This window comes from Vicugna pacos, chromosome 8 (genome assembly GCF_048564905.1).
Source record: "Vicugna pacos chromosome 8, VicPac4, whole genome shotgun sequence".
Classification (NCBI taxonomy): domain Eukaryota; kingdom Metazoa; phylum Chordata; class Mammalia; order Artiodactyla; family Camelidae; genus Vicugna; species Vicugna pacos.
In genome coordinates, this window is record NC_132994.1 from 79,144,601 (window position 1) to 79,171,771 (window position 27,171).

General features: G+C 43.5%; 1 protein-coding gene across 3 annotated transcripts; it reads right to left on the reverse strand.

Annotated features, from left to right (window-relative positions):
* Window positions 1–614: 614 nt before the first annotated feature.
* Window positions 615–8,739, reverse strand: PDCD2 (programmed cell death 2). Of its 3 annotated transcripts, XM_072966269.1 has the most exons (6): window positions 8,126–8,468; window positions 7,454–7,696; window positions 6,950–7,081; window positions 5,551–5,654; window positions 4,214–4,327; window positions 615–2,978 (listed from the first exon to the last, which is right to left on the reverse strand). In XM_072966269.1, the coding sequence occupies exons 1-6, from the start codon at window positions 8,406–8,408 to the stop codon at window positions 2,820–2,822; spliced, it is 1,035 nt and encodes a 344-aa protein (XP_072822370.1). In that variant the 5' UTR covers window positions 8,409–8,468; the 3' UTR covers window positions 615–2,819. The 3 variants fall into 3 exon arrangements, 2 of the variants coding, with proteins under 2 accessions (XP_072822370.1, XP_072822371.1); XM_072966270.1 differs by lacking the exon at window positions 7,454–7,696 and having other exon boundaries at window positions 8,126–8,467; XR_012075153.1 differs by lacking the exon at window positions 615–2,978 and having other exon boundaries at window positions 4,269–4,327; window positions 7,458–7,696; window positions 8,126–8,739.
* Between the last annotated feature and the right edge of the window lie 18,432 nt (window positions 8,740–27,171).

Here is a 27,171-nt window from a genome sequence, read left to right on the forward strand (position 1 = left end):
TTATAGTCATGGTTGATATATTTATTTCCACTTACCTAAATTATTAAGGTTATAGTTGCAAAATGCAGCGTACAGAGGAAACCTAACAAGTGTTTAGCATAATGTATTATTCAGAGGCAGGCACCCCAGCAACCACAACTCAGAACCTTGCCAGATCCCAGCAGCTTAGGCTCCAGTCCAGCCACAGCTCCCCCCCGCCCCCCCCCCATAACCACTATCCTTGTACAATAACTACCTAAACACCACTGTCTTCCATTTTCAGTACGTCAGTAGACCGTTTATCTGGTAGTTCCTCAGCCTTGCCGTTTGCAGACTCAGAGTGGAGCAGCTCAGCACGCCCGTCTGTCCCCTGAGCTTCCAGCACCTGCAGTGCTGCACTTTGCAGAAACTGTCAGTGGTGTTTGTTGGGAGTCAGTGTCTGGTGGCCTTCTCGCTGACCCGTTAGTTCATTAGTGGGTTGTGAAAGATGGAATTCTAATCACTTTTTCATTTATTCATTGGGATACTTTTCATGAGGTGGTATACTTCATCTAGCAGGATAAATGCTTCTTTCCTTTTAAAAGTTTTCAAGATAAAATACCTTGTGAGTTCATACTAATATATCCAATTCAAAATCAGACTACAGGGCTTTTATTTGGTCAATTCTGTATTGTCTTTTACACTGAGAAAATCCTTAATTTCTAAGGACACATGGGATGGTAAGTTAATAACAGAATACTACCAACAGTATGATTATCAAAAGCACTGAAACCTGTTTCTTTGCGGTGCTCTCTGAACTTTCAAAGGATGATGAGACCGGCACTCGGTATCTGAAATAAAGAAGAGGTGAATGCACTGCTCTCTGCAACAGGGAGGAGTGAGCTGCCTGATCAGGCAGTGCCAGCCATGCAGAGGTCTGGGGAACGATGGGGTATGTGGCCGGGCAGCAGTGACAGCTGTCCTCTGCAGGAGCAGTCGCTGGGTGAGAGGTGGCCGTCATTTCATGGGTGACATGGTGGTGTTTTCTGTTTTTATTAACATTTCTAGAGGCAACAGAGTTGCTTTTTTATCTAAATTGTTATCTTATTTTGTATTATTTTCAATGTAGTTTCTATTTTTTTAAACACGGTTGCCAAGTCAGTACTATGATTCTGGTGATTTGGAATAGTGTCTCCACAGGGAAGGGCCCTGGCAGGGACACACACCTGGGACAGCCTGACTGGTCAGTGTGCTTGCAGCATAACCTGGGGATGTCTCCAGACAGACCCCAATGAATTTGCTTGAAAAGTCCTTAGCAGTCAGGATAGTGGTCTACTTTGGAAAACTTACTTCTGAGTTATTTAGTTTGGAGTACGAAGTTCCCACTTGTCTAGTTTTCTGTAAGTCACTGAGCTTCCTACCAAGTGTGTGGCTCTTGCCATGTTTCCCTCCGTAGGCACAGGGCGTGAACTGTGGGTGATTCTCACTGATTTAGCACTCCTAGCTTGAGTGAGGTGACACCGCCATTCCCTCCCTCTTTGAAATTTGTATTTAGAATTCGCCCAGTAACAAGCTCCCCATGGCAATTCCATGTTGCAGTTTCCCATAGGGTGCTACGTGTAACTGTAATCACAGACATGAGATGGACTGAAAGGCCAAGACTTTCTGATGTGAAAGTATCCTGAAATAGCCAGGTAGTCACTAACATTAAGTGATGTTACCTCCAAAAAGATGTGTTTATGGTAGCAGTGCATTTCAGGGTTAACAGGGATGCTACAGAATTAGCTGTTGGTCTTCAAGCAGTGATCAACAGCAGTGTCTCCTCGGGTCTGCCTTGGTTCTGGGCAGGCATCACTGCTGGTGAGAGAACTGAGAATCACAAGTGTAAAAGGCTAGGGGCTAGAAGGAGCTGTAGCACAGCTACTGGCACAGGTTTAGGACCCATCTGTATAAACAGAGGCAGCACAAACAACATCCCACACCTGGCAGCTCCCCTAAGGCCAGGCAGTCCCTGGGGCTGACCTGGGGAAACTCCAGTGGCTGATTCTCGCATCCTTACTGGGTTTACTTGCGTGTGGACAGTGGTACAAGATGGGCAGATGAGAAGAGAAGACCACTGCTCTTGCCTTTCAGCCTCTGGTCTGTAAGCAGTGCCACTGGCTGACCAAGGTCAGTTTTGAGGTAGAGCTTCTCTTCAAAGTCAGGTTTTTTGATCCTGCCAACTCTGCTGCTTCAGAATGACTGGGTATCCCATTCATTGTATGTACCATACTAGTTAGTGGGGTTCAGTATTTTCCCATGTAAACTGGAGCCCGTGACAGTCACCTGATTATTAGACGAGTCTCTTGGGGTTTTACCCAAATACTTCTTCTCTTTGTTTTAACTTTGCAAATTTTAGAGGGAAAATGCTCTTGAGTGACAATTGGACTTAACCCATTTTTTTTGTTGAAAGAAATATGCATAAAAGTAGAAACATCATGTCACTTAGTCCCAGCATTCATTTAACCAGTTCACATTCTGTGTGTATCTTTTGAGATCTTTTTTCTTTGTGCACATACACACGTATAAGTATTTTTATAAAAACACGATCACATATGAGTACCATCTATTAATGCTATCTTGGGTTCTACCTGTGTCTTACTTGATGTGCACGTAGGTCTGTATCAAGACTGCATACATAGCCTCCTGCTGGATAGGTACACCAGAGTTTACTTAATTCCCTGTCACTGGACATTTTTGTCTAATATTTAGACAATGTAAACAACACCTAAAACAGCATCTTTGTATGTCTTTGGTACAATGACTTCCTTAGGATAAAGTCCTAGAAATGTAATCACAAGGTCTACGAGATTATGTTGCCTTTAAGCTGTATCTGTTATATCTTGCTTCCAAACAAATTCCTCTGTGTAGCCAGTGCCCAGTCTACAGCTTTCGGCACAGGTGAAGATAGCCAGGACACCCCAGTCGACACTCCTGCCCAGTCTGTCAGCCTTCAGGTAGTTGAGCAGCTGAGGCATGACCTGAGAAGAGGATGGCACAGTTAGAGCCATGCCGGGAGGTGAGGAGCACGTCTGCTTTCAAAGGACCAGAACTTCCCTGCCGGCACTTACAGGGATCCTGTTCTTTCAGTCTCCACATTGTCCAGCAAGGTTACAGATACTACACTATTAACATACTTAACAATCTAAAAATACTCTGCAAGTCTGTGTTTCTTTAAAGCCCCTCTCTACTTCATCTGGTATCTCTCTTTTCCATTTGAGAAAGAAGTTCCCAAATGCAATAAGGTCAGCTGATCTATTTGGCCTGACTGTTAACCTGATTAATTATTTTTATTAATAATGTGCCACAAAACAGAGCTGAGGCTTCTACTCAGGCAACCTAAATACCAGGTGCTGTTACTGTGACTCTGAAGAGACCCTAACTAGTAGTAATGAATACAAAAAGGAACTCTGCTGATGCATTTGAACAGACTAGAAAGAGGTCTTAGAAGTCAGTGGCCTCCTGGGGAAGATAAGAGGCAGCACTGCCACCATTCATATGAAACTGCTTTACACACACAGTTAGCTCGGTCTTGGGTGTCAGGAGCTCTGGCACTAAGAACCAATCCGTTTCGGGTACAGTCCTCAAAATTCCCTATTTATTCTAGGAAACAAATACCACTTTGTAAGGTTAGAGAATCCACAATTCAAGAGAATTTCCACCCAGCCCCAATGGATTCTGATACTATTTCTTTTGGGGAAAAAAAAATTTTGTCTTAATGATTACATCCATTTGTTTTCCTACCAAATCCACAAACCAAGACTAAACAGAGCAAGGATTCTAAAACACTCCTCTCACAGAGTCAAAGACTATAAAAGAAGGTATGTCATTTAAAATTACAAAGTCAACAACAGAGGCACTAGAAATAATGATAAAACCACACTGGGAAGTGGGGAATGGTCTAGATGGTGTAAAGCCTCATTACTGCAGAAGTGAGTCAGCAGATAACGTCTAAAAAGTAGTTAACTGACAAAAGTCTCAGACAAAGGATGCTATTTAGAGACAGAAATTACCACCAGATAAACCAGTAAAACATTAATTCCCTCCTAAGAACAAGCTCTAAGGTGAAGTTGGAAACTACTCATTTTCATTACAGGGCACCTTCCATACTACCACAGGGCCTATGCGCATGTATTACTTTGGCTAAGTTTTTTAATGTTTAAAACCATAAATCAGGGTAATTATATGCTAAAGTAGTACTTATTTAAGGTCATACCTGGAATTCAAACATTCTTTTGGCACCGCAGGGGCAATCTGGAATATCCTTTTCCTGGGGAACATTTTCACCAGAGATCCAGATGGGGGCAATCCCTCTGCCATATCTGAGAACCTAAAATCAATTAGGGTCAGTTTAAATCACCAAAATCTCACATGACCTGAGGATCATCTAGAGAAACTCTATACATACTCCTACAGCTGATGAAACAGCCATCTGAAAGCCAGTTTACTGTTCCCTCCTCAGACCTGGCACCACTAATGCCTCCTCAGTGTCATCAAAGTCATTCTTCCAGCCTATCTGACTCAGGATGTCAAAATTATATTTCTTAGATGACAATATGGCTAGAATCTGAATGCTATGAGTATTTTGTAAAGGAACTAACAATAATCCTCTTTCAGGTTGTGCATCTAAAATGCAGCCCAGAGCCTGTGCTTACCTTCACACAGAAAAAAGAACCTTAGTTTAAAATTGTGAAAGGGACAAATACCAAGTGAAACACAGTGTTTAGATAAATACAACAGAAGTAAATTTCATGATAATAAGATCGTATATAACAACTTGAGTGATTTTCCTAGATGTATCTTGTTAAAAGCATATGCATTGCTAAAACCACCTTCTCAGTATTTGGGACCTAAATCTATTCTTCCTATAAAGCTCCTGGACATTTATCTGATCTAGTGACCGGTTTATGGGAACTTAGCTGAGTCTTCTTTATGGACTTACGTTAATGATGAGGGAAGTTAAGGGGAATAATATTAATGAAAGAACAGAGATGAAGGGAAACATTTGCTGAATACTCACTATGAGCCTGTAATCTACCTTAATCCTTAAAACCACCGTCTTTTTTTTTTTTTCTGCACCATAGATACGATTACATCAGAAAGTCACTGTGTAACTCAAGGATCCAGAATTTTTCATAACACCAAAGCCCGTAATTCTTTTCACAAGGCCACAGTGGTCTTTGTGCTAAAGTGTTAGGTTGGTTTCGTAAGCAGAGGTCCCTGTTGGAAAAACTGTCAGAAGTTTCTTTTCTTTATTTTCCCCACTGGCACCCAGATTCCATATATCACGGGCAACATCTTACTGCTCTTCTATCCCTCATGGTTTTAGAAAATGAATCTTATATGATAAACAGTATAACCTTTAGTCTTTCAACAACTATTAAAAGGATCAGCACTTCAGAAACACCTTTCCATACGGACCATCTGTGTCAAGGACTCCTGTAAACATGAGACTACTTTTATTATACAGATTTACTTCTGCAGAGGGATTAGACCCCTAAAACACCACCTAAAAAGAACACGAGAAGCAGCTATAGATGAGTTCTATTTTACCTGTTCCGGTTCAAGGGATACTTTAGCTTTAAATTCCTGGAAAATGTTATCTTCCCTAGACTCATGTTTTGCCATGGAGTCCAATTCTTCCTCAGGTGCTTCATCTGAAAAATCATCAATGTGTTATGGCAATAGGAATAATCCCCATGTCTTGATAATTCACATATGCTGAGGGAAGCCAGCTTTTAACAACCAACTTAGTGTTAAATCAGATTGTGAAGGCCAGATGTTTCCACAGGATTTCCCTATTTTAATTCATTAATGTTTGTGCTTTAAAAAGACCATCTGAATTTCCAGATACTCCATGAAGCATTATTATTATGCAGGCTCCTACTTTAAGAGCTTCTCCTTAAAGTTTCCAATTAAAAGACCAGACCTAAGTCTCAGGCTCAGGACTGCAGTGCCCAGCACATGATGGGACAGCCAGCAAACATGAGCCCTTCCGGTCACTACTGTCCTTCAACCGTCTTATCTCAAACGTCTTTGTGTCTCCTCTTTCCTTTCCCCACTGGTACATCACCACATGCTCACCGTGGACCTACCAGCTCACTCTTCACACACGTCTGCAATCCCAGCTACCTGTCTCCAGTAGGATTTAGTCTTTGTAACTCAGGAGATTTTTGATATCCTGAGTGTGAACTTAAACCAGTAAGCTGACATTCTAACCTAAAATCTAACTTAGATTCTAAAATCTACATTTTGTGCTGTTTAAGAGCTTAAGTTCTAGAGTCAGTAAGATGTGAGCTCAAACTCCAGTTCTAAAACTTAACAACTTTGGTCAGTTACATGACCAAACAAGTTATACTCAGAACCTGAAATTCCTCACTGCAAAATGGGGTACAGTTTCTAATATATTGTTGGGATGTCAAGATTTTAATAAGATCTTGCCCCCAAAAAAGCTCCTGGTGCAGAGTAAGTGTTGGATAAATTCTGGCTGCTACTCAGTCTCTCAGAATAGGCACTGCTCTAGAGTGTGAAAATCCTGAGGTAACTGATGAAACCACTATCTGAAACTGGCCAGATAAAACAGAAACTGACTTTTAAAGGGCCCTGCCGTCCACCAAACACTGTGCCAGGCACTGTCACATATACCATCTCAATCTGAATAACAAATCTTGGAGGCCGATGAACTTTCCAAGTTTCCAGCATCTTGGGCAGCCCTGCCTGGATACTTCCTCTAACACATTTTTAATAGGAACCAGAACGTACCTTATATATGCTAAGGCAGGGAGGTACAGAAAGGGTATTTTCAAATAAGGCAATATTTGTAAAGTACAGGCTGCAGCCTCCAAAGTGAGTTGACTTTTTCCTCTCAGTACCTCTCTTCTTGACATATCAAGCCCTTTCTTTGAAGCATTAGATTTAATCACTTAATGAAGTTCTGAAACTGACTCCTTACCCATGCTCCCTATAATCTCTGATTTGTCTTCTTTTTCCACAACTTCAGGCATAATTTCATCTTCTGTTTCTATTACAATTTCAAATTCTGGAAAAAGGAAGTTGTGGTCTGGAACTGTACTGTCCAAATTATCTGAAACAAAATAAAGTAATTAGCATCATTAGCAATCATTTAGTTTCTGAAAGTGGAATAATTTCCTGTTTCTGAAGTGTATTCCATGGCATAACAGTTTTCCCCAGTAAACTAACATACATAGCTCTGGCATTTTAGGTTATGGGTCATAAATTAAATGACTACATTAAGCAGGTCTGGAACATACGTGGCTGGGCAAGAGCTCACAGCTCCTCCTTCATGAATGTGTTCATGTTATCAGTTAACCAAGATTTTGAAAAGCATTACAGTTTTTCCAATGTTAACCTTTATCCTCGAAACGAAAGATTTGGGTTGCCAGACGCTAAGAAACTGAGTTGAGATTTTAAAATTTAAAAAAAAGGACGGACTGACCTACTTGTGTACAAGCCTGCTTATGTCCCGATCTCCAGTCCAAAGTCTGGTGCTCCTTACTGCAGTAATGTGCCTTGTGACATCGCGAGCATGTTTTGGGGCCTACACAGCCACAAACCCTGCAGAGATGAACACCAGACTTGAGCTGGAGGCACACGGATTCTCCTGTCTCTGGAGGAGGATCCTCGGAAGGTGGCTCATAGGAGTAGAAGTCATTTCTCCTGGGCAGCTGATTTCTAAAAACTAAGGGAAGACGAGGGGAAACGTTATGACTTAAAAAACAATACAGCGATTTAAATATTTGAGCCTTCACATAGACCGAAAAGACGCTCAGTTCTTAAAAAAGATAGAAGGAAGTTTTTGCTTTTAGAGAGTGTATTTTCTGGGAGGAAAAAACGGAGGTGAAAACGAGAAATTTTTCAAGTCCACATAACTAAGTAGGCTCTTAGAGCTTTTTAAAATTAGTAACAAGAGTAATAGCTTAAGTCACACAACGGAAATATGAAAAATCTGTTGGGACCCGGCTTTCCGATATGTGATGATTTTTATTACCTGACTGTAACCAGCTGTACCTAACACTACTGGTTAACCATAAACGGGGGCCTAGGACTGCGCGACCACGCGGCCCGGGGGAACCGCGCGCCCCACCCCCGCAGGCCCGGGCCCGCTCACCGCGCAGGCCGGCGCAGCACGGCGGCGTCCGGCAGCAGAAGAGGAAGAGGCCGCGGTGGAAGGCGTCGGCGCGGCCTGGCAGCGGCGCGTACAGCTGCAGCAGGAAGGCCAGCGGGCGGCCGCACAGCGCGCAGGCCAGCTCCGCTGGCCCCGGCAGCCCGGCAGCGCTCAGCCACGCCGGCCGGCCGCCCACTTTGCTGGGGAACTGCTCACTGCGCAGCCGCCACGCCGGTGCCGCTTCCACGAAGCCCAGCTCTGCCAGCCCAGCGCTGGCGGCAGCCATGGGCGCAGGTAGCGGGGCCCCCGGACTCCGGAAGCGCCGCCGAAAGCGGAAGTCGGTGCCTGAAGCGCGGAGGACGACGGGCCAGAAATGGTTGGACAGCAGGGCCGAGGGGGCGGGGCCACGGGAAGGCCTGGCGTGGGCCCAACCCGTTGTCCCGGCTTGTAGTGCGTGTGGGGGCGCGGGCGCGCGCTCGCGTGGCTCCCAGGGGTGGTCGTTTAGGTGAGCGAAGTGCTGTGGACCGCCGGGTCTCTGACGTTGGGACAGTCTGGGTATGTCCTGCGGACACTCTGGACGCTTTTGACCCGGGAGCACCCTTCTGCTCATCTATGGGCCGATGATTTCAGCCGTGTCTGGTCTCTGGAGGCGGGGCTGTAAGGGGCCGGAAGAAGCAGGGCGGAGATGCTGAGGTTTCCTAAAAGTCACTGACCCAGTTGGTTCAGGAAGTGAGTGGCGGGTGGCATGAAGGGCACAGTTAGGGAGAGGGTTTAGGATGAGGGGGAAGGGATAAGCTTAGGGGTTAGGGTTGGGCTTAGGGATTGGGCTAGGGGCTGAGGGTTAAGAGTTTAGAGTTGTAAAAATTAATAGAAACCTCAATTGAATAGGATTGGGAGATCATAAAGGGGAGCTCTCATTCCTTGCTGCAATAGCAGAGCCCAACAGTAAGTGGAAAGACTCCTCTTCTTTCCTGGCAAGGACGCAGCGGATGAAAAGCTGTGTACTCTTGTTTACTATAACCCTCGCAAATTCCTTTTCCTTCCTGAAAAAGTATTTGCCTTCCCTTGACTGTGGGGACTGGCAGCTGGGTTGCCATGGTTGCAGAACAAGCTTTGAGTTTCTCCAGGTCCTGAATAAATCCGTCTTTACTGGAGAAATATCTGGCTATCTGTTTCAGGCCAACAATGGAAAAACTGAGTAACTCATGAGCTGGCCGAAGCCCATGGAAATGATGCAGGAAAACAAATGCGGGGCATGAGGAGGGCTGTGTCCCAGGTCTCGGTTGAGCCCCTGGGACTTCGGGCAGGAAAGAATTCAAGAGCAAGCCACAGTTGAGTGAAAGTAGATTTATTCAGAGAGATACATTGAAAAGCAAGAGAAAGGCCACAAGGTGTGGGGGTTGGGTGCTCAGACTAAAAGTAGGTACACACTCCATAGATAGTATGTGGGCCTCTCTAAAGAGGGAGAGAGACGGGCGGCCACGAGGCGCCATGTTGCTGTTTTTTATGGGCTTGGTGGCTTCATATGCTTATAAGTGGAAGGATCAGTCTAACTAGCCTGGGGATGGGGCTGGGATTCCCAGGAAGTTGGCCACTTCCCACTCTTTGACCTTTTGTGGCTAGCCTTGGGACTGCCATGGTGCCTGTGGGCATGTTATTCACCATGTTAATACATTACAATGGGCGTATAATACAAGATTACACTGTATAGCACAGGGAAATATACACAAAATGTTATGATAAATCACAGAGAAAAAAACGTGACAATGAGTGTGTATATGTCCATGACTCACTGAAAAATTGTGCCGAACACTGGAATTTGACACAACATTGTAAAGTGATTATAAATCAATAAAAAATGTTAAAAAAAAAGAAAACAATGGGCGTATAATGAAGCTCAAGATCTGCTAGAAGTTAAATCTCTCTTCATCTTGAGCCTCAAGACCTACTGGGGGTTGAATATTTTCACCATTTTGATGTTAATTGCTGTAGCATTCCTTGAATGGCTGTGCCCTGCACCCTTCCCATCTCAAAACGACTCTGTGAGACACTAATGGTGGATGTAACCAACATTTGTCCAAACCCACAGTATGTACAACCCTAGGATTGAACCCTGAGGCAAATTACAGGCTTTAGCTGTAATAAATGTCCCACACTAAGAAATTAATAAACAGAGAAATTGGGGAGGGGTCAGGGGTTAGTGTTAGGGTGAGGGTTAGGCTTAGTGCTACGGCTACAATGAGGGCTAGGTTGGCGGCTAAGGTGAGGGCAAGGGTTAGGGCTAGGTTTAGGACTAGGGTTAGGGTAAGGGCTAGGGCTAGGTTTAGGGCTAGAGTGAGGTCTAAGTTGAGGGTTAGATTGAGTACTAGTGTGAGGACTAGTGTGAGGCCTAGCAGGAAGGCTATGGTTAGGTTAGGGTTAGGTTTAAGCTTAGGGTTAGGGTTAAAAATAGCATTAGGGTTAGGGCTTGGGTGAGGGCTAGGTTGAGAGCTAGGGTTAGGGCTAGGTTTAGGGTTAGGACTACAGTGATGGCTAGGGGGAGGTCTAGGCTTAGATTTAGGGTTAGGGTTTTCATTAATGTTAGGTTTAGGTATAGGTTGAGGGCAAGAGTTAGACTGAGGTTTAGGGCTGTGGTTAGTGCTGGCATTAGGGCTTTGGTTAGGAATAGGGTTAGGGCTAGGGTGGGAGTTAGGGTAGGGTCAGGGTTAGGACAAGGGTGAATGTGATGGTCATGGTCAGGGTGAGGACAAGGGTGAGGGTGAGGATTAAGGTCAGGGTTAAGGGTGAGAGTCAGTGTGAGGGTAAGGGTCAGGGTAAAGGATCATGGTCAGGGTTAAGGGTCATGTTCAGGGTTCGGATTAGAGGGTTAGGTTTAGAGGGTTCAGGGTTCGGGATTGGTCTCAGGGTAGGGCTTGGGCTAGGGTTCGGATTCTGGTTTGGGTTCAGGTTTGATAGGGTTTGACATTTTGGTTCAATAGGGTTCGAGTTTCTGGTTTGATAGGGTTCAAGGTTTGGGTTCGGTTTAGGGTTCAGGGTTTGTGTCAGGGGCTGAGTCAGGGTTATGGTTAGAGGGTTAGGGTTAGAGGGTTAGGGTGTTAGGGTTAAGTGTTAGGGGTTTAGGGGTAGGGTCAGGGTCAGGGCTTGGGTCAGGGCTAGGGGTTAGGGCTGGTATGATCCAGGTGTTAGGCAGCTGAGAGCAGAGCTGGCTGCTGGGTGCAGGTTGGATAGTGTCTCCTCTCCCTTAGCTCAGTGTCATCTCACAGGCTCCACAGGAACCCTGCACGATCACCAGGAAATCACACATTGGCTGGATCATGCAGGCAGAGGACAGCCCCCAGATAGGCGGGGAGGCGAGGCTACAGCACCCTGGCTGGATGGGCCCTGGTCGGCCGGGACCACAGCAGGCTGGGCAGGTGTCTGAACCTCTGAGCCACACACCCCTCAGTTGGAATCACCCTGTGGGTCTGGAGGGACCTAATGAGATGAAAATGAGGTCCAGCAGAACTCATCAGCAGAGAGGCTGGGAGCAGAGGGCGGGGAAACCCAGAGCAGGAGGCACAGCCACTGTGAGCAGGAGCTTAGGCCTCCCTTCTGGAGGCCTCACTCCCACTGTGCTGTGACTTGGGGCCTTGCCTGTCACGCCCACCCACTAGATGCAGATGGTCCTCACAGGGCACCACTCCAGGAGCACGTGGGCCTCCCATCACTGATGGAGCTGGACTTACCGGTTTGCTTCTGAATGTCTTACCAGCACCCCAGAGAGGCGAGTCTGATGGTGCACTGGGATCCACAAACTTAGATTAGATCCTCTAAAGAGAAGAAATGAAAGTAGAATCTCAGCCTTTGAAGGAAACCAACACTTCAAAAACAAAAATAAATGAATGGGACTACATCAGACTAAAAAGTTCTGCACAGCAAAGAAAATAATCAACAAAATGAAAAGACAACCTACAGAATGGGAAAAGACATTTGCAAGTCATATGTCTGATAAGGGGTTAATACCTAAAATAAAAAGAATGCATACAACTCAACAACAAAAAAGCAAACAACCCAATTAAAAAACATGCAGAGGATCTGAATAGACATTTTCCCAAAGAAGACATACATGTGGCCAACAGGCACAGGAAAAGACATTTAACATCAGTAATTATTAAGGAATGCAAGTCAAAACCACAATGAGATATCACCTCACACCTGTCAGAATGGTTCTTATCAAAGAGACAAGAAATAACAAGCATTGGTAAGAATGTGGAGAAAAGGGAACCCTCGTACACTATTGGTGGGAATGTAAATTGGTGCAGCTGCTACGGAAAACAGTATGGAGATTCCGCAAAACTTTAAGAATAAAACTATCATACCATCCAGTAATTCCACTCCTCAGTATTTATCCAAAGAAAACAATAACACTAACTAGAAAAGATATATGTACCCATATGTTCACTGCAGCATTGTGTACAACAGCCAAGATATGGAAGCAACCTGAGTGCCCATGAATAGACGAACTGATAAAGATGTGTTGTATGTATACATACACACAATGGAATACCATTCACCCATAAAAAAGAATGAAATCTTTCCATTTGTGACAACATGAATGGACCATGAGGACATTATGCTAAGTGAAATAAGTCAGACTGAGAAAGACAAATACTGAGTGATTTCACTCACATGTGGAATACAAACAAAATAATGAACAAACCAAACCAAATGAAAACAAACAGGTAGATACAGAGCAGTGGTTATCAGAGGGGAAGGGGTGGGAAAAAGGAGATATGGGTGAAGGGGGCTAAATGTTGATGAAGGAAAATATACTTCTGGTGGTGTGCTCGCTGTAGTGTATACCAAAGTACAACTATAGTGTCGTACACATGAAGACATAAGGTGTTATAAACCAAAGTAACCTCAATGAAAAAATTTTTTTTAAAAAGATGAGAGGGAAAGTGATTCTTTGCATTCCAAGGACTGCAGCTTTGGACAGCCCACTCAGGGCCTCCAAGGAACCCCAATTTATTCCAGCATAATTGAGGCTGACTGTCCCCTGGACAGAAATTGGGCAAGTGCATGGATGTGGTCAGAGCCTGCACTCAGGTTAAAGTTATGGGTTCACCAGGAAGGCTTTCCTAGGTCACTACCCACACCCACCACCTGCTTGTCCACTTCCAGCTCAGGCCCAGAAAGGGCCCCATGGGCCACAAGACCCACGGCTCTGCCTGGGCACACACTCCCTTTCTGCCTGGTCCCTCTCTCCTGTGTCCCCTGCAGGGTCACCAGGAACCCCACCCACCTGAGTCAGTCTGTCTGCTCTGTCCTGAGGAGGCCTCTGTGGCATCTGGTAGAAGAAACAGGAGGTACCTGTGAAGTCACCCTCGTACAGCACAGCAGCCAGCACCCAGCTGCTGGGTGGGCCCATGCGGGGTTCAGGGACCTGCAGCATCTCCTGGTTCTCACCTCATCCCAGCACTGCCCATGGGAGAGTTGCTAAACAACTCTGTGCCGGCAGCAAAAAGAGGACGCTTGTTCACACACCCCTCCCAGAGCATGGGGCTTAGGTGGGCAGGCCCTTCCCAGGATATGGAGCTCACCTGGGCAGGCACCCAGCAGCCCATGGGGCTCATGAGGGCAGGCCCCTCCCAGGAATGGGAGCTAGCAGCCTAGCGAGGGTGCTGGGGACTCTCAGGGCCCCAGCGGACATCCCTTCCAGAAGACAGCCCAGCCAAAGTGAGGGAATCTTTGGGGAATTACAGGTGGGAGAGAGTCACAGTCTCATTTCTGGTTTATGAAATCCACTTTGGGATGGGATGTGAGATGCACCATGAGGGCAGGAGCTTTGTCAGGGTCTGATGGAGGAGCCGGGCACAAGATTGGTTTGGGCCACCATCAAGCCTGTGGCTGTAGAGTGCCATTATTGTGAGGACTGGCCATAGACTCCAGAGGAGGAGCTGACAGTCACTGGGGCACAAAGAAAGTGGGGGACTGGGAGGCCCCAGGTGTCTGGACTCAGCAACCAGGGGAGGCGGGGCTGCCTCCTGGGGTGTGGGGAGGAACAGGGTCACAGTTTTGTGAGGGGCCTGTTAGCCCTAAGGTGAGAGGGGGATGCAGGGTTTGGAGAGATGGCCGGAACTGGGGGATGGGTCCAGGGAGGAAGGAGAGAGCCCAGGTAGGGGCAGGTGAGTTACAGCAGACTCCATGCAGGGGACTCTGGTCCTGATGGAAGCAGCTCAGAGTGAGAGGATTGGCGGTCAGGTTCTCAGCTTCACTCTCCTGTTCCTTTGTAAAGCCACTGTGTCAGAGTTTGAAACACTGCCAGGGGATTCCTGAGCCCATTGCAGCCCTGGCTTCATTCAATGAGCTCAGGTGGAAAACAGAACCACTGCAGGTCCCGCCAATGTCCCCACAAGGAATGAACCCCATCAGGGCACTGGGCTCACAGACTTTAGGAGACCCCTGCTGTCAGGACTGGTCTTCTTCCTTGCTCTGACGTGCTGGTCAGAGATCCAGGTACCCCGTCCTGACTCCACCCTCCAGGGCCTGGATTCTGGGACAGCTAGGTAGCAGTGCAAGACCCTCAGTCTCCTTTATCTGCCTTAGGGTGAGAATGTCTGAAAAGCTGCATTGGCTGATTTCAAAGGTCTGGATGTTTCCAGCAGGTATGAGGGTAAGGAAGGGGTGTGAGGTTCCTACATCTGCAGGACCTTCCCAGGGTAAAGAGCTGTGCCTTACCCTGGCCAGTCCACTCCCCATGCCATCCCAACTAGGAAACTCAGATCCAGGAATATGAGGACCAAGGCTCTCCCCTTGCTCATCTGTGACTTCCCATTCCCACAGCGAGGAGCCTTGATCCCACCATCTGCCCTTTATCAACTCATTTGTCTTTTCCAGGTTTCGTTCACAGTGGTTTCAGAATCGTTAGCCACTACACCCCGGAAAGAACTTTATAATACAAAGCCCACAGTTTAACAGTGGTCCATTCTGCCTTTGCAGAACGACTCTGTGCATTTCCAAAGTTCACTTAGGTCAGCACCTCTTGCCCACCTCAGACTGTGAGTTTTTACACCCATTTCTAATACAGTTAGGTTCTGTCACATTATGTGTTCCACCCTGCGATGCTGCTACACCCTAACCCACTAAATTTGAGTAGATTATGATTGACCTTTGGGCTGTGCAAATGTATGGGCTTAGACACAATCATAGTGACACCAAGCTAAAGTAACTCATGGAACACTTCAACCCCCACCGCCACCCCATGATCTGCTCATGTATGTAGTTTTGCCTTTTCCACAACTGTCCTAAATAGGGTCCGACTGTGTGCAGCCTCCTCAGACTGGATTCCTTCACTTAGTAACATACAAGTGAGATTTACCCGTGCCTTTCTGCGGGTTGAGGGTTTAATTTCTATTGCTGAGGAGTATTCCACTGCGTGTGTGTGTGTGTGGGAGGAAAACCAGTTCTCCCTCTCCCCTTCTAGGCTCTTGGTTGACACCCCCCACCCCCTAAAAAGACAGATTATAGGGAGAAAAAGAAGCAAGTTTAATAACGTGTATACCTCCTGTATACAGGGGAGACACCCAGGAACACTGACTCACTCCCTGAAATGGCCAGAGGCATCACCTGAAGTATAACCTTCAGCTGAAAACAAAAACAAGGCCTAAGGGAGGGAGGAAGTCATTTATGGCAGATTATCATGAAAGCTCAGCAAACAAGGGTGTAAGGCTTAAAGTTTGTCTCTGTTCACTTCATTCTATATGGCTTCCAATGAATTGTTTCTTAAGTATTTGGAGAAGTTTCAGATATTTGGCTCTATTTCAGTTTGGATTTCCAGTTTAAAGGACTGAGCAGAGCCGCTGTCAGGGCGGGGCCTCCGCTGGCTGTGAGGGCGGCTGGGCCTGCGCTTTCCCATTGGCTGGCGGGGCCCAGAGCCCGCCTCCCCCAGCTGTGGCGGGAACTCGCGTGCGTTCTGCCTGAGGATCTGGCGTCCTGCGCAGCTGCCTGGAGCCGCACCTCCTGTGGACCTGCTGGGGCTTCGGGACAACAGGGGGTTATGTCCCCACTGACAGATGCCCAGTCTCCTCAGGACCCAACAGGAGGTGCTGCACTGAGGGAAGGTGAGGAGGAAGGAAAAGTGAGGGAAAGTGAGGAGAAGCTTCCCGTGAGGGGCTGACTGCTGAGGGGAATCCCTCCTCAGAGGCCCTGGGAGAGGAAGGGCTGGATGTGGGACGCGGTGGGGTTTAGTCAGATTCTGTGTGTGGTGCAGTGTGCCATGTCCTTCTCTGGCGTGTGGTGTCCAGTTTCCCCAGCACTGTTCATCGAGGGGACTGTCCTTCCCCGGTGCAGGCTCCAGGCTCCTTTCTTGTGAGTTAACTGACCACATCCCCGTAGGTTTGTTTGCAGACTCTCTCTGGTCCATGTCCCTGTCGTTGTGCCAATTCCACACCTTTTTGGTGACTGTGCTTTTGTAATGCCATGTGAAGTCAGGGAAGGAGATGCCTCCAGCCCTTTTCCCTTTTGTAGAATCTCTCTGGCTGTTCAGGGTCCTTTGTGTTTCCACGTGAATGTTAGGAATGTTTGTTCTGTTTCTGTGAAAAATACCACTGAAGTTTATTTTATTTTATTGAACTGTAGTCAATTCACGATGTTCTGTTATTTTCTGGTGTAGGGCACAGTGATTTGACGTGCCTGCTTTGAATTTGAACACTGCTTTGGGTAGAACGGACATTTTAACAATATTAATTCTTTCTGTCCATGAGCACAGGGTATCCTTCCATTTATTTGCATCTGTTCAGTTTCCTTCCTCAGTGTCTTAGAATTTTCAGTGTGCAGGTCTTTCACATCCTTGATTCAATTTATTGCTAGGTATTTTTTTGGATGCAATTGTAAATGGGAATTTAAAAAAAGTCTCTTTCTGGTGTTTCATTATTAATGTATAGAAAGGCAACTGATTTTTGTGTATTGATTTTGTACCTTGTAGCTTTACTGACATGATTTATTAGTTCTAACAGGTTTTTGATGGTTTGATGTGGAAAACTAAAAATCAGAATTCACCCTGTTTGGACTCCATCCAGATCTCCCACAGCACCTAAAGACACCGTGGCTCCTAATCGTCCCACAGTGCCTCTAAGTTACATGTGGACTCCTGCAAGGGGGACGAGCATCAGCACTTTGGGTGAACTGGATCCCATCTAAGGGTGGGCCTCTATGAGGAAATCTGATGTCTTCTCTGCTTTTTTGGTGTGGTATTGACATGGTTGTTTTCAAAAGTAATTTAGTTTTTAATAAAGTTTCTTATACAGTTTTCTTATAAAGTTCTTTATAAAATACTTTAAATAGCACTTCGCAGTACTCACATTTGCCACTTCACATAAAGTACTCCTGTGGGTTTTACCTAACTCTGGGATACTCCCCCAGGGAACCAGCACATAAACGCCAGATGAAGAGATTGTATGGTTCACCTTGTAATCCCATCCACAGGCCCACTTCAGCCTTCCCCTTTGCCCCAACTTATGGAAATCTTTTTTTCCATTCTGTGCCAGTTTTCTTTTTCTGAAACTATTACTGAGAGTTTCCCTCTCTTTCAAAATCTTAATGGATTTAAGGCGCACAAGGTGAATACGATCTGGGTGGCATCTTCTGCGTGTCTCCTTTCACTTAGAATGTTTTCAATCTTTATCCAATTTGAGTCATTAGTGATTCATTCACATTTTTCATTGTCATTAAAAATACAGAACATAACATTTACCATTTAAACCACTTAACTATGCAGTTCTATGGTATTAACTAGATTCACATTGTTGTACAGATGCCTCACCATCCATCTCCAGAACTTACTCATTTTCCCCAAGTGAAGCCCTGTGTCCAGTGAACACTGACTCCCCTCAGCCCCTGGCAGTGACATTCTTTCTGTCTCTGCATCTGACTTCTCTGGATGCCTTGTATAAGGGGACCCATGTAATATTTGTCCTTCTGTGTCTGGCTTATTTCACTTAGCATATTGACTTCAAGATTTATCCACATTGCAGTGCGAGTCATAATTTCCTTAGTTTTTAAGGCTGTGTAGTATCCCATTGTGTATACACTACATTTAGTTTATCCATTCATCTGTTGGTGGACAGGTGAGTTATTTCCACTTTTGCTGTTGTGATTAGTGCTGCCATGGATATGGGTGTACCCATTTCTATTCCAGTTCCTGCTTTCAAATATTTTGAAGATATATCCTGAAGTGGAATTGATGGATCACACATCAGTTCCATGTGTAAGTTTTTGAGGAACTCCTGAATGGTTCTCCACCGTGACTGCACCATTTTAGTCCTTTATATGGCAGAATAATAGGGCAGTTTATGGATACACCCTACTTGTTTATCTATTTAGCCTTTGATGGACATTTCAATTGTTCTATCTTTGGGGCCATTGTGAGTAGTGCTGCTATGAATATTTGTGTACCTTTTTTTTGTTTGAACACCTATTTTTAATGTTTTGGGGTCTATATCTAGGAGTGGAGTTGTTGAATCATAAGGTAACTGTATGTTTTTATCTTTTTGAGGAAACGACAAACTGGAAACATGGGCTGTACCATTTTCCAAATTTTCAAGTAATGTTTAAACGTTTCAATTTCTCTACATTTTTGCCTTTTTTTTCCCCTTGATCATAGGGCTTCTAGTGTGCTTGAAAGGGTATGGCTTTATGGTATTAATTTACATTTCCATCATGACTGAGTTTAAACATTTTTTCATGTGCTTGTTGACTATTTATCTTGTCTGGAGAAGGGTCTATTTAAAAATATTTAATTTTATTTATTTATTGGTTTTTCATCTTTTCCACTTTTATTAGGTAGATTATTACTGTTTGACTGCACATATACATTATATTGCATATAAATACATATATACAATATACTGTACTTTTTTTTTTAGTTTACATATAGAGAAGGGTGTATTTAAGTCCTTTTACCATGTTAAAAATTGGGTTTGTTTTGTCTTTTTATGAGTTGTAAAAGTTCTTGATATGTTCTTGATAAATTTTTTTTCAAGTATATCATGTGCAAATATTTTCTTTGATTTTGTGTGCTGTCTTTTCAGTTTCTGGATAGCATCTTTAATGTATAAATGTCTTTAATTTTGAGGAAAAGCAATTAATTATTTTCTTTCCTTGCTTATGTTTGCTATCAGATCTAAAAAAATTGCTAAGTCCGAGGTCATGATGATTCATCCCCGTTGTTTCTTTGAGAGTTTATACAGCTTCCCTCCCTATCTGTGAGGTATTGGTTCCAGGATGCCCTGTGGATACTAAATATCTGTTGGTGCTCAAATCCACTATATAAAGTGGTGTAGTATTGGCAAATAATCTAAGCACAGCTTCCTGTATACTTAAAATCATCTCTAGATCACTTATAATAAATAATACAATGTAAATGGTATATGAACAATTGTGAAGAAAATGGAACGTTATTTAAATCGTTTCTGGCATGCCACAAATTTGACTTTTTCTTTATGGAACTTTCTCAAATTATTATTAGTTTTTTATCTGAAGGTGACTGATTCTGCAAATGTGGAATCAGCAGATGAGGGCTGATTGTCACTTTAACACTCTTTAAATTTAAGCTTTTTATGTATCTTGAGTTGATTTTGCATGTGGTATGAAGCAAAGATCCAGTTTCATTTCTCTTGGAAATGAAAAAAATTTCACTGGATAGACAATTGCCTAGCACCATTTGTTGAAAACACAATTTCCCCCGCTATTTAATGTTGCCCACTGTGGTAAAAAATCAGTCAGTGCACGTGTCTTTCTTTTCACATTAAAGTGTTGCTCTGGATACATGCGCAGTAGTGGGATCTCAGACTTTTCTTGCTTCTGACCTAACCAGGAGGAGGTCACTATGTGGAACGGACACTTCAGGATAGGGGGCTTTAGCTCCACCTCCTTAATGGATGTCATGGATTATTAGGAATTCTCCTGCGTAGGAGTTTTCTATTCAATCCCATTTATTAAAAACAAAACAAAACCATGTCATCATTTAACTTCACCATTGTGGACACCTAGAAATTTATTTTAATCCTTTGGTTATAATCCAGCACTACAGGTTTGGTTGCTCAGTTTATTCCTGCTTTGGCTATTGAGAACTCTTTCATTGGCTCCTGTGTCCTTTGAGATCATTCCATATTTTCGGTTTTTTTTTCCCCCCTGGTACTTCCTTACTTTCTGATACAAGATTCAAGGTTATCCTGGCTCATATATTGACTGTCTCAGTCCTAGTAGAAGCCATTTCTTCAAAGAGTCCTGATTCCTTTAATTAGAGAATGGTATTAAGAACTTACACATGGAAGGAAAATGTTCTCAGCTGACAATGCAAGGAAATGTGTGCATATGTTCCCACCTTAGTGTATTGTTGTTGCTCAGGGACCACCATCCCCTACCCATCTGCCACAGCCACATAGTGTTTTAAATTTAAGTTACTTAGAAATGGCCAAAGCAAGAGGGACACTCTGACCCCCGCTCTGTCTCCCTAAAAGCGGGAAATAAGTCTGTCACGTGAAAGGTTCAGAGGTGCTTATAAACATAACTTGTAGCTTCTTTAATTTACCACCCCAAGCCCAAACTATGTTCAGATTCTTCACTGAATTCCCAAAAGCGACATTTCTTTATGCTGTCAGTTCCTAACAAATTTAGTTTTCTAGATGTATAAGCTCTCCCTGTTTTAACTACTTCTTACTTCTCAATTCTATGAGACTTTTGTGTGTAGGAATTAAAATTTCTTTTTCTCCTGTGGCTCTGTCTTGTGTTAGTTTTATTAGTAGTTCAGCCACAAGAAGTCAAGAGGGAGAGAGAGTGAAATTTCCTCCTCCCCAATGGTATACACTCCTAATTATAAAGATTTCTATGTGGAAATGTCTGTATTCATATTAAGCAGAAGACGGGTTTATACTGATGCCTCCAACTTGATCCATTATCATATGGACAGTGTACATCTCGCCCCCTGCTTATCTGTAACTCCCAGTCAGGCAGTAGAATCCTGTTCCCACCATCTTCCATCCATTCAATTCATTTCTTATTCTACTCCAGACAAGTGGTTTCAGCATTCTTAGCTCCTGCCCCTGTGGGATGGATCTGACAGATCCCACTGTTTACGTGCAGTATGCTTTCCCTGTAGTCTACACGTTCAATTCATTCCTGCAGTTACTGAGGCTGGCACCTTTTGCTCCACCAGCATCAGTGAGTGTTTTCATACATTTTTAATACAGAGCCTGTGTTACATCCTGTATTCCTTCGTGTGACACTACCACTTACTTGATCACGTAATTAACTTTTTTTCTGTAAGATTTCTGTAAGAAATGGAAATGTCCCTCACAAAATGGCAACCTCTACTCAGTTTTCTGAGAGTCTTTTTTTTTTTTTTTACTTACTCAGTTTGTAGTAGTCATTAGGCTACAGACCTATTTGGGGGGTGGCACATTCTGCTCCCTGTGGCATGAATGTGCACTACTTTGCTTATGAGTTCATCTACAGATGGGCACACTGACCACTTGAGTTTCTAAGCCATTATGAATAGACCTCCTGTGCATTACTTGATGTTAGTTTTTATTGGAACAGTTTTTCAAAGCAGTTGACTAAATTCAAGAGATGATATTTTTGGATTCTACATTTAGAGACTATTTAGCTTTGGAAGAAACTGCCACACTGTCTTCCAAAGCTGGCCTCACCTGTCTTCCACTAGGACCTTGAATATATTTTTGTGTAATTGTTTTCTGTCTGTGTACCTTCTTCAGCCAGATGTTTGCTTCTGTCTTCACGCATTTTTAATGGGGTTGTTTGTTCTAGATTTTATTGGTATAATTTGAGTATAAATCCTTTATCAGATGCCCATTTTGCAAATACTTTCTCCTAGTTTGCGTTTTGCCTTTATGAATAAGACCTCTCACAGAGTAGATGTCTATAGTTCTATAAAGTCCATGTCATTAATTTTGTGTTGATGTGTAGATAGGCATTTGTTATTGTGAGTTTAAACTCATCACCAGACCCAAGGTCTTATAGATTTTTTCCATTTTCACTTTAAGATCTTTATAGTTTTTTCATTTACATTTGTCTATGGGCAATCTTGAGTGAATTTTGCTATCATTGGTAAAGTTTGTGTCTATGTTCATTTCATTCTATACGTTTTTTAATTAATTGCTCCTTAACCAGTTTTTGAGACAACATAGTGAGCTACTTGGCTGTGTTTCAGTTTGGATTTCCAAAGGCACTACATAGAGCAGAACTGCATTCAGGATGAGGTCTCTGGGCTTTGTGAACTCAGCATTTCCTGAACTTTTCTGATGGTCTACAGCGGGGCGCCAGATCCACCACTGACCCACAGGGCACAGGTGCATTCTCCCCATGAACTTGGCCCTTTGCACAGCTGGCTGGGGCTTGGTCTCTTCAGGACCATCAGGGGTTCATCTTCTAGACAGTGGGGCTGTGTCCATGCTATCATGGGCTGAGTTTTCTTGGGCATCACTGTGAAAAGGTGCCATAAGAGTGAAAACAAACAAACAAACAGACAAAAACAAAGTGGGGAGAAGCTTCCTGTGTGCAGCTGACTGCTCAGGGGAGTTCTGTCTTCAGAGGAACCTCAGAAAGAGGTTGATGGGAAAGCTGTGGGGTTTTAGTTGGTTTTATGTGCAGTGGAGACAGTGACCAGTGATGTTCTTGGGTGTGTGGTGTCCCATTTTCCTGGCGATGTTTATGGAGGGGGGTGTCCCTCCCTCTTTGTATATCCTTGGCCCCATTTTCATGAATTAACTGACCACAGTCATGCTGGTTTATCTCTGGGCTCTTTATGCTGTTACGCTCGTCTGTGTGTCTGTGTTTGTGCTGGTTCCTCACTGTTGTGGTTACTACAGCTCCCTGATACAGTTTGATGCTAGGGAGGGAGAAGCCTCCAGCTGTGTCCTTCTTTCTCAGAACTTCCCTGGCTGTTCAGGGTCCTTAGTTGTTCTGTATTAATAGCAGGGTTGTTATTTCCATTTCAATGAAACATATCATTGAACACTATATTGATGTTGCAGTGAATTTGTTGCTAGTTTTGGGTAGAACCAATAATTTAATCCTAGGAATTCTTCCAATCCATGAGTACAGAGTATTTTTTTGTTTATTTGTGTCTTTAACTTTTTACTCAATGCTATATAGTTTTTTGAGTACAGGTCTTTCACATGCTTGGTTAAATTTGTTCCTAGTTATTTTCTTCTTTTTGATACAATTATAAATGTGATTGTTTCCTTAAATTTTCCTTCTGATGGGTTATTATTAGTGTATAGAAATGCAGCTGATTTTTGTACATTGATTTCAAATTGAACTTTACTGAATTTATTTATTTTAACAACTGTTTGTTAAGTGTTGTGGAAAATTGTAATGTTAAAATCTCACTGTTTCTCCTGCATCCCAGGTCATGCACAGGATCCAAGACTTGCTGGCCACGGGTGTACTCCTCCCACAGTGCCTCTTAATAACAAGTGGATTCCGACAAGGGCAATGAGCATCACACCTCTGGCTGACCTCGGTCTGGGTGAGTCTTGGCTTCTATAGCAAGGTTTGATTTCTGTCTTATCAACTTCTCTGCTGTGGGATTGATATGGTTGTTTTGAAAAGTGATGGACTTTCCAGTGATTTCTATGCTGGTAAAAACTACTCACAGTTGCCACTTTATACAAAATACCGTAGGGCGTTTTACCCCAAACAGGGGCAGTCTCCCAAGGAGCCGTCATATAACCCACCAGTGAAGAAGCCGTGTGGCTTCCACATTATTGTGTGACCTGCCGGCCCCTTCAGCTGTCACCACTTGGTCCAGCTGCTTGTTCTCTGTTTCTGGGTTTGTTGCTGAGACTCTCACTGTGACAGCCTTGATGGGTGTAAAGCACACACAGTGACCATGTGATCTGGGGAAACTTTTCTTTATGGCTCTTTTCACTAGGGATCTTTTCAGTGTTTGGTAATGGTGTAAATTGTATCAGTTCTACATCCGTACATGATTTGCACTGTGATTAAAAATACATATGACACTTTTAACTGAAATCACTTCAAGTACACATTTTTGTGGTATTAACTACCTTTACATAATGGTACGAACAAGTTCAAGAACTTGTGTGCCTACTTGAAGCATGGGAGATGCCCAGGAAATTGAGTAATTCCCTGAAATGACCCACGACTTCACCTGAAATACCATCTTTCTCTAACAGCAAGAGAAAGGAAGGTTATGTTCATCATATAGATTTAAGTCTTAGCCTTCTCTATTGATAATTTTTTTTTTTTGAGATTTGGTCTTTCTTTTATTCCCGGTACAGAAAGGGAGGTTACTTTTCAAATGGAGAGTTCCCTTATAAATGTAAATTTGCCTCACAAAAGGCAAAGTTGACTTGGGTTTCATAGAGTCTCATGTGTCTTATTTTTTCAAGAAATCTGCCCATTGTAATCTTCATGCCAAAGAGATGTATTTTAGGGTGTCATTTGTCCTCTTTCCATGGGTGTACCCCAAAATGCTTGTGTATTCATGCACGGAAGGACATTCTCATATTTTAAAGATTTTAGCCATTGTGAGTAGAGTTGCTGTGCATAATTGCGTGCTAGTTTTTGTTTGGACACTTTATCAAAGCAATTGTCTAAATACTAGAGGTGGAATGTTGGATTCTCAGGTGAGCATTGAGTAGCTTTGGAAAAAACTGCCCAACTGTCTTTCAAAGTAGCCACACATGCATTCCACCTGCAGTGAGGGAGAGTTCCTGGTTTTCTTCATCTTCCATCGATCACAAGTAATGTCATTATTTTGGAGTTTAGTGGTTCTAATGAGTGTGCAGTGTTATATCATCGTTGTTTTAGTTTGCTATTTCCTACTGGTTTATGATTTTTGAGAACATTTTTGTATGCATATTTATTATCTGTGTTTTCTTTGGAGCGGTGTTTGTTAAGATCTTTACCTATTTCTATTGGGGTTGTTTGTTGTAAAGTTCTTGGTGTAATTTGAGTCCAAATCCTTAATCAGTTATGTGTTTTGTAAATTTATGTTTCTCAGTATGTGTCTTGTCTTTAGGTTTTCTGAATAAGGTCATAAACAGAGTTTAAATTTTTAATTTTTTAAATTCCATGGCATAAATTTTACTTCTGTGGATAGACTTGGGGATTTTTGTAAAAGTTCATCACCTAGACAAGGTTATGTCGATTTCCTTACATGTTTTCTTTTAGAATAATCCCAGATGTTCATTTTATAATTGTCTATGAACAATTTAGAGTACATTTTGGTGTGAGTGGTAAAACCTGAGTGGTTGTGGCCTGCAGTTCCCAGCTCGCCAGTGGGTGGCACCACGCCTGTCCTCTGACCCTCAAGGTGCACGTGTCTCCCTGGGGGGTTTGGCTCCTGTGGGAACTTGGCTCCTTGCGGGGCTGGTGGAGGCTGGGTCTCTTCAGGACCCACTGTGGCTTCAGCTTCAGGACAACACTTGACCAACCAAGTCCACCCAGACAGGAGCCAGACGTCTCCAAGAATCACCAGGAGGCATCACTGTGGGAGTAAAAGGTGAGGGAAAAGTGGGGAGAGGCTTCCTGTGTGTGATTGCACCTAAGGAGGTCCATTTTCAGAAGATCCAGCAGAGGAGGGACTTAATGTGGAAAATTTTCAAATTTACTTGATTTTTTGTCTAGTGTTGATAGTGTCTGGTGTCATTTTTGGGGGTATGGTGTCCCATGTTCTTGGCACCGTTTATGGAGGGGACTGTCCTTTTCCCACTTTGTGTTCTTGGCTCTTTTGCCATAAACTAACTGACAACATAAAGATGGGTTTATTTCTGTGCTCCCTGTTCTGTTCCTCTGGTCCATGTGCCTGTTTTTGTGCCAATACCTTACTGTATCTCTGCTGGGGACTGTGGCTTCCTAACATCATGTGAAGCCAGGGAGGGAGACGCCTCCAACTGAGTTCTCCCTTCTCAAGGTTGCTTAGGCTATTCCAGGTTCTTTTTTGTTCCATACAAATGTCAGGATTTCTTGTTTTTTGTTTCTGTGAAAGAAAATGCCATTTGGTAGAGTTTGGTAGAGTTTGCAGTTAATGTGTACACTGCTTAGGCTTCGTGAATGTTATAGTAATGTTCTTCTAGGGCACGAGCACAGCTTTTATTTTGTGTGCGTCTTCTTCAATTTCTCTATCAGTGTTTTCTAACTTTCCATGTGCAGGCCTTTCACATCCTTGGTTCATTTTATTCCTGGGTTTTATTTTATTTTATTTTTGGTACAATTGTTAAATGGAATTGCTTTATTAATTTATCTTTCTGAAACTTCTTTATTATTGTGTAGAAAGTCAATTGATTTTTGTATATTGATATTGTATCATGTAACTTTACTAAAGTTATTTATTACTTTTTAACAGGTTTTTTTTGGTATGTTGATGTGGAAAAGTAGAATTCAAAATTGCCACTTTTTTTTTTATCACATCCAAGTCCTTCACAACAACCAAGACACAGTGGCTTATGAAATTATCTTATGGTGTCTCAATAATATGTAGATTCCTGCAAGGGTGATTAGCTTAACCATTTTGGATCAACTGGAAATGGAGAAAGAAGGCTTGGGCTCTATAGTGAAGTTTGACGTTTTCTCTGCTTTCCTGTTATGATTTTGATATGGTTGATTTAAAAAAAATTACTTTCCAATAATTTTAAACATACAGAATGTGTGCAGTAGCAGTACAGTGTACTCTTCATCTGTAAGCTCAGGTTTCTCACTCATCATTGATGTAGCATGTATGCCACTTCTCATGACAATCTCTAGTGTGTTTTTGCTTTGAGTAGAGACACTCTGTGTCACCACATAACATCCAAATGAGGATTCATTATGGTTCTCACTTCATAACGCAGTCCACAGACTCAGTTCCACTGTTGGCACCTGCTCCAGCTGTACGGCAATGGGTTTTCCCAATCTGATCCAGTGTTTTGTTTTGTTTTGTTTTGTTTTTTCCTGGAACTGTTCTCGAGACTTTCCCTTATTTCCCCAACTTTGATCGAATTAAAGGGCACACGATGAGTATGATCTGGATGGCCTTTTCCTTA